Here is an 8,170-nt window from a genome sequence, read left to right as displayed (position 1 = left end):
GGCCTCAAAGCCATGGATCTGAGAAGATCTAAAAGAGAACCATCGAGGTCAGACCTCAACACTTTGAACACCCAGGGTTTATTGGTGGAGGGGGGTGAGTACAGACCATCCATGGCCTGAGAAGCCATGGATTCCAGAGAAAGTACGGTGGAAAAAGGGTTGAAGACGACTAGGGTTCTGGAGAACCTTCGAGAGTGTTTTGAGAGAGGAGAGTATTCAAAGGCGGCGGACCAAACAAAATGGGGGGATTAGGTTAAGGTAGGAGAAATTAAAAATGGCAAGGGACGATCCTGGCCGTTGATCAAAATGATCAACGGCCTAGATTGAAAGAAAGGTCGGGCAAGTTAGATAAACGGGTTAAGGGGCTGGGTAAAATTGAAATTGGGCCGGTCCAATTGGGGGTTAGGATTGGGTCAATTGATGGCTAAAATTGAAATGTAAATAGGCTGTGATTGCAACGAAATGAGGCTAAATGTTAAATAGCCAGTTTTCCCTTTTATTTTATAAAAAAAATAGTAAAATGATTTTAAAAGAAATTAAAAGTACTGAGTCAGTTAATAACACATAAATATTAATTTAAAAATACTGGAACCAATTTTTATAATTAAAATGCTATTAGACTTAAAATAGGCTAGAATTGCAATTATATGCAATTTAGCTTTAAAATACCAAATAAATTTGTAAAAAATGTATTTAAAAAAAATTACCTTAACTATATTTTGTATAAACATGGGAATGAAATAAATTATTCACCAAAATTGATGATTTTGGGAATAATTACTGATTTTGTACTGCTAAAAATGGACAATAAATTGATTTAAAAAATCTTTAAAAAGTTGGAAAAAAAATACTAAAATCCTTTGGCATGCTTATATATGCATGCATATATTATTTTGAAAATATATAGGGAAAAATTGGGTATGAACAACAAGAATGTCACATTTAATGAAAATGTGATGTACAAGGACAAGCTTGAAGTAGAACCAACCAGCACCAGCAAACAGACATCCGAAATAGTTGAGTTAGAAGAAATCTCAGAAAATGAAGTGGCTAGAGGGATTACAACTGATTCTGAAATTGAAGATGAAGAACCAGAAACTGAATTTGAAGAAGTACTAGAAGCCGAACCTGGATCAGAACCAGAGATAGAATCAAATGCATAACCAAATCTAGAATCAGGACCTGAATCAAATTCGGGTTCAGTTACTCATGAACCTAAATTGAGGAGATCTAAAAGAGTAACGAATGCTCCAGATAGGTTAACTCTCTCTCTCTTCACTATTTACTTCTAACTGATGCTGGAGAACCAGAGCATTTTGTTGAAGCAATGCAGGTAATAGACTTTGATAAGTGGAAGCTAGCCATGAAAGAAGAGATGAATTCTCTTCAAAAGAATAAAACATGGAATACCAAAAGGAAAGAAGGCATTGCAGAACAAGTGGGTGTACAGAGTCAAGGAAGAGCACGATGGTAAGAAGAGATACAAAGCACAATTAGTAGTAAAAGGCTTTCAGCAGAAGGAAGGAATTGACTACACCGAGATCTTCTCTCTTGTAGTCAATTCCTTCCTTCTGCTGAAAGCCTTTTACTACTAATCGTGCTTTTTATCTCTTCTACCATCGTGCTCTTCCTTGACTCTGTACACCCACTTGTTCTGCAATGCCTTCTTTCCTTTTGGTAACTCCGTAAGTATCCATGTTTTATTCTTTTGAAGAGAATTCATCTCTTCTTTCATGGCTAGCTTCCACTTATCAAAGTCTATTACTTGCATTGCTTCAACAAAATGCTCTGGTTCTCCAGCATAGTGAAGAGAGAGAGAGAGTTAATCTATCTGGAGTATTCGTGACTCTTTTAGATCTCCTCAATGTAGGTTCATGAGTAACTGAACCCGAATTTGATTCAGGTCCTAATTCCAGATTTGGTTCTGCATTTGATTCTATCTCTGGTTCCGGTTCTGGTTCTGATCCAGGTTCGGCTTCTAGTTCTTCTTCAAATTCGGCTTCTGGTTCTTCATCTTCAATTTCAGAATCAGTTGTAGTCCCTCTAGCCACTTTATTTTCTGAGATTTCTTCTAACTCAACTGTTTCGGATGTCTGTTCGCTGGTGCTGGTTGGTTCTACTTCAAGCTTGTCCTTGTACATCACATTTTCATTAAATGTGAGATTCATGTGTCTTAGGATCTTTCTATTCTGATCATCCCAAAACCAATAACCAAAATTATCATCACCATATCCAATAAAGAAATATTTCTTGGCTTTAGGATCAAGCTTATCTCTATCATTAGAGTTTACATGCACATAAGCAACACAACAAAAAAAATTTAGATGTGAGAGAGTTACCTCCTTTCATGTCCATACCTCCTCAGGAATTTCAAAATTCAGCGGTACAGAAGGTCCCCTATTTATGAGGTAAGCTGCCGTGTTAACAGCCTCGGCCCAAAAATACTTCGGCAATCCAGAATGTATTCTCATACTTCTGGCTCGTTTATTCAGGGTTATATTTATCCTCTCAGCAACGCCATTTTGTTCCGGTGTTCCAGGAACTATCTTGATCATTCTGATCCCATTCTCCGAGCAAAATGCTTTGAGCTCTTGGCTATCATACTCTCCTCCATTGTCAGACTTCAGACATTTTAGCTTTAGACTTGTTTGATTTTCAACTTCAGCTTTCCATCTTTTAAAGGTAACAAACACATCAGATTTATTTTTCAAAAAATAAAACCATACCTTTCTTGTGGAATCATTAATCAAGGTGACATAATAGCGTGATCCTCCTAGAGAAGTTACAGGAGTTGGTCCCCACACATCTGTATGCACTCGTTCCAGCTTCTCTTTCTTTGGCGTCCTTCCCGCCTTTGAGAAACTAACTCTCTTTTGTTTCCCATAAATGCAATCTTCGCACAAACTTAATTCAACATGTTTTAGGTTTGGCAACTTTTCTTTGGATGCCAACAACTTCATTCCCTTCTCACACATATGCCCGAGCCTCCGGTGCCACAATGTTATATCACGACCATGATCAACTGTTGCTATAGTATCTCTCTGTATTGCAGTTGCATACAGTGTTCCCCTTTTGAAGCCTCGTGCCACAACCAAATTTCCTTTGGTTATCTTCTACGATCCGTTGCCGAATGTTGTTATATATCCTTCACTGTCAATCTGACCCATAGATATCAGATTTTTCTTGAGGCCAGGAACATGTCGTACATTTTGCAATTTCCATAGCGTGCCTTGTGAAGTCTTTATACGAACTTCACCTTTCCCGGAAATGTCGAGAGGTTCACCGTCCACTAGATAAACTTTCCCAAATTTTCCAGCAATATAATTATGCAATAATGCTTTGCATGATGCAGAGTGAAAGGATGATCCTGAGTCCAGAATCCATGATTCGACTGGACTATCTGCACAACAAATTAGTGCATCACCGACTTGTTCAGCAATTACATTTGCTGAATTTTCTTCCTTCTTCTTCTTTGGTTCTCTACATTGACTACTGTAGTGACCCTTTTTATCGCAATTCCAACAAATAATGTCCTTGCGATTTTTGGATTGTCCTCTTCTCCTTGACTTTGATCTGCCACGACCATAACTCTGTCCTCTTTGGTTGCTTCTCCCCCTGCTTTCGGTATTAAAAGCAGATCCTGGGAAATCACTTGATTCTCTTCGGCGAATATCTTCGCTTAGAACTAAGTCTCTAATATCATTCAATTTGAGTTTGGTACTTCCTGATGAACTGCTAACTGCAGTTACTGTTGCAGACCAACTCTCGTGTAGAGATGATAGTAGAATCAACGCCCTGATTTCGTCATTAATTGTTATATTAACAGAACTCAACTGAGTTAATATTATATTAAACTCATTGATATGTTCCGTGACGGATCCACCTTCTGTCATCTTTAATTTGAACAATCGACACATCAAATAGACTTTATTTGAAGCAGGTGGCTTCTCGTACATATTTGATAACGCCTTCATCAGGCCTGCAGTGGTCTTCTTGTTAATGATGTTAAATTTATATATATATATATATATATATATATCTTCAAAATAGTGCATATGCGTCATCATTTGATTTATAAGCATACACAAATATTTTTCATAATTTTTAAAAGGCTTTAAATCAATTTATTTCTGTATTTTATTATATAATTATCCAATAATTATCCTTCATATTATTTTTATGATGATTTAATCATTTAAATTTACTATTCATACCAACATAGTGTTTAAATATTTTTTAGTGCATTTTTATAATTATATTTTGCATTTTTAAGGCTAAATTGTATATCTTTGCAATAATATCCCCATTATTGTGTAATTACATTGCAAAAAATGATTTTTATATTTTTTAAATGTTAAGTAACTATTTTAAATCATTTTACCGCACAAATGATATTTTTTTTTATCTATTTATTATTTTTATAAATTATTTATTTGTTAAAATTGGGTATTTAAAAACTAGCCTAAATTCCTACCCAAATTCGGACCTAAAACTACCCAATACACCAGCCCAATACCCTTGGCCTAAAACCCATTAACCCTGTCCCATACCCATTTTTATACTCGACCCAGAACCCTTTATATCAGGATTGTTGATCTCTAAGATCAACGGCCCATGTTACATCTGCCCCTTTAAACCTAACCAAACCCCTAACCCTAATCATTCTACACCCCCGCCTCCCCAGAACACTCTCGTCTTTTATCTCTCAAGAACCCTAGCCCACCGCCTCACCGAAATTCTCTCCTAATCCCGTCTCTAATGGGATTTCTCCCCATTCCCTTACCATTTCGAAATGTTTCCATTATTGGGCGATTCTCTACGGTATTACCTAGTACTTGCCTAAACATGGCAAGTATTCTTGCTCTGTTTCTGTCCTATTTTGACTTTCGTCTCTTGAATCTGGACGATATTGAGTCCACACATGCTTATTTTGCACCGTGTGAGTCCGATTCGTTCACATCTTGCTAATTCAACTTAACCCTATGGTTAGGGTTTACAGATATTCTTTGATTTGAACCAAAATTGGTTCAAGCCTTCGATTTTAAGTATTATTTTGTCATTATTCACCCTATTATGTGAGAATCTGCCTATTTTTGTCGATTTCTTTTACTTACCCTAAATTAGGGTTTCAAATCTTTTTAATCGAACCAAATCTGGTTCGACTCTGTGGTTCTTTTGAATAATTTCCTGTCTATATTCATTTTATGTAATATGTGATTTTTTGCCTGTATTTTCTGCCGATTTTGTGTATCTTTTACCTAAAATTAGGGTTTCAACTTCTGTCCTTACTCATTTAAGTTCCTTTTTTTTAGCAAATATACCACTAGGCAGGCTGCCTAATGGCTAATATATAAATAAAATTCCAAAATGGGTCCAAAGCTTACAAGATGTCCAAACCAAAATAGAAGTTGCATGAAGCTACTAGATACTAAAAAGAGAGAAAAGCTAAAGTCTAATGAACTAGCTATTACAACATTGTCCGCTGAATGCTTCCTTCTCCTGTCAGTGTATTTGAATCCAATTGCCAGTGGCAAATACCTAGCAGCACCTATCAAGCTCTCACCAAGCGCCAGGGTATTCAGTCCATAGGCTAATATGAATTCCAAACATCTCCACCACAGGTTGAAGCCAGCATAGTCTTCCAATCATTAGAGTTGCTACAATATGATCTGATCTCCATAGGCAGTGTACTGACTCTATCCAAGTATAAATCATGTGATGGATCATTAATATTATCATGTAAAAGAGCCTGGCTACACCTGTCTTGAAGTTGGCTTTAGGCAGGCTTTGCAAGGCAAAAGCCAGGCTGGGGCTGGCTTTAGGCAGGCTTTGCATGGAAAATGCCCGGCTGGGGCTGGCTTTAAGTAGGCTTTGCAAGGCAAAAGCCAGGCTGGGGCTGGCTTTAAGTAGGCTTTGCAAGGAAAAAGCCAGGCTGAGGCTGGCTTTAGGCAAGCTTTGCAAGGCAAAAGCCAGGCTGGGGTTGGATTTAAGCAAGCTTTGCAAGGCAAAGGCCAGGATGGGGTTGGCTTTAGGATGGATTTGCAAGGCAAAAGCTAGGCCAGGGCTGACTTTAAGCTGGCGACGCCAGGGTAACGCCAGGGTATCATCAGGCTTTAGCCTGGCGCCGCTAGGCCAATGGAGCTGGATGATTTTATGATCTTGTAAGCTCAGATCCTTCTCTTCCCGAACCTTTAATGTAGAAATCATTCTAAACATTGCTAAACTATCCTCAGATTGAGCATGAAGACATGCTGATACCACTAAAAAATGATTCAACAATCTCCAGAAATTCCACATAACAGATTCAACCTTTTCCTTAACATTTGAACATACCAGAAGTAGAATAAATTGCACCATCCAATAACTGCTTATCACATTGGTCCTGTATACTATCAAAGCACCCCCAGAATGAGCATGTGACCATGATAATACCACTGGAAAGTACTTTAATAGCATATAGAATGAGACATAAAAGAAACACACATGTATGTGCAGATTCCAATCGTGTGAAGCCATCAGTCTGGGGCTCTTCTCTTTGCTATTCTAACCCTAAGATTAGGAGTTTGAGACTTGTCTAAATTAATCAACCTCGTCCCTGCACTAGGCAGTTCATAAAATGAGTGAAACTCAGATGTACCTGCAAAAGAAAACACAATGTTAGCTATAAAATCCGCCACTGAGTTGCCTTCTCTGACCACATGTTGAAAGATCACATTGAAGTTGCCCTTCATCTCTATAATTTTCTTCACATCATTTAAATAACCTAAGGAGGATCCCATTCCCCTTCTATCATTTTCTTCATCACTAATGAGTCAGTCTCCAATATGAGAGGGTGAAGAGCATGCTCCACACAGTATTCCAATCCTTGAAGAATAGCCTTAGCTTCAGCCACCACATTAGTTGTCACCCCCAGGTCTACTGCCTTTGCATACACCATATCACCTTCATCATTCCTCACACAAAACCCTAATGAGCTAGGACCAGGATTTCCTTTTGAAGCTCCATTCGTATTGCATTTGTACCAACCATGAAAAGGAAGCTGCCATGTTACTCTTATAGTGATCAATATAGGTTTATATCCTTCCAAATATTGAATTATGTTTGGCCATAACAATGGAATATTAGTCATCCAAGCATACATCACCCTTGCCAGTTGATGCAATGTCCTATTGATCTCATGAATCACCCTATTTGTGGACACTGAACCCCCATGTTTACCTGTATTTCTTCTCTTCCAAAGTTCCCAAGTGATGATAGCTGGTACTGCTTGAAACAATGGCTTTAACTTTGGACAACATTGAGCATACCACCAATGTCTTATAGTTTGTTTCAATTGAATCAATGGCACAGTAATTCCAGCAGCCCCCATGAACAAGTTCCATACATTAGAGGCAGTAGGACATGTGACAAATATATGCTCAATAGATTCCTCTTGGTTCCATACTTTAGTGCTTGCCCTTTTAGTGTCTGAATCAATTATTTTCCATGTTTATGTTTTAGTTTCTGCACTATTTAAACCCCTCCCCACTCCCTTTTGAAGAGGGGGAAGTTCTGAGTTTGAAAATCTCTTCACTACTATACAAAAGCTGTGTGCTTATACTCTTTCTTGAATAATTTTGCTCTGTGATTTGATTCGTGGCCGGCTGAGAACTAAGGCCAGAAATCTCCGAGTTCTTGCTTCTGTCTGGTGATATTCACCGCACTGTTGGATTCCTTTATTCCCTGTTTCATCTCAACTGGTGAGTTATTAGACCATTTGCCGCTTCATTCTGATTATCTGTTTAATATGTTACTTCAATTAGCCTATGCCATCCTAAATGTTGTTATGTTGTGGTTTGAGATATGCTTAAACCTATTTTGAGTTGATTAGTTAGATTCTGCTTAAATTCTATGTCATTGATAACCATTTCTCGAAGCTAAGTTTGTTATGAACCTGCTTGTAAACATGCTCTCACACCTTTTCTGTGGTTTGGTTAACTAGGTACAGATGTCTTCCTTAATAGGATAGCAAGTCTGTTTCTAAGTGCATTATAATGTGGCATGTTTGACTTTGTTCTCATTATGTTATGACACCTCTAGTAACTGCCCTAATCAGTTTTAAACATGCCCTGATCTATTGCAAATTAATATGATTCCTTCTTATGATACTAGTTTTTGCACTTAGTCTACT

General features: G+C 37.7%; 1 protein-coding gene across 1 annotated transcript; it reads right to left on the bottom strand.

Moving 5' to 3' along the window:
• Positions 1-6,763: 6,763 nt before the first annotated feature.
• On the bottom strand, positions 6,764-7,369 carry LOC109212225. The gene has a single exon (XM_019375849.1). It carries the CDS (start codon positions 7,367-7,369, stop codon positions 6,764-6,766), a length of 606 nt encoding a protein of 201 aa, XP_019231394.1.
• Between the last annotated feature and the right edge of the window lie 801 nt (positions 7,370-8,170).

Source organism: Nicotiana attenuata, unplaced genomic scaffold (genome assembly GCF_001879085.1).
Source record: "Nicotiana attenuata strain UT unplaced genomic scaffold, NIATTr2, whole genome shotgun sequence".
NCBI classification, from domain to species: Eukaryota; Viridiplantae; Streptophyta; class Magnoliopsida; order Solanales; family Solanaceae; genus Nicotiana; species Nicotiana attenuata.
Note: the sequence above shows the minus strand (reverse complement) of the source record. Positions and strands in the feature narration are given on the sequence as shown.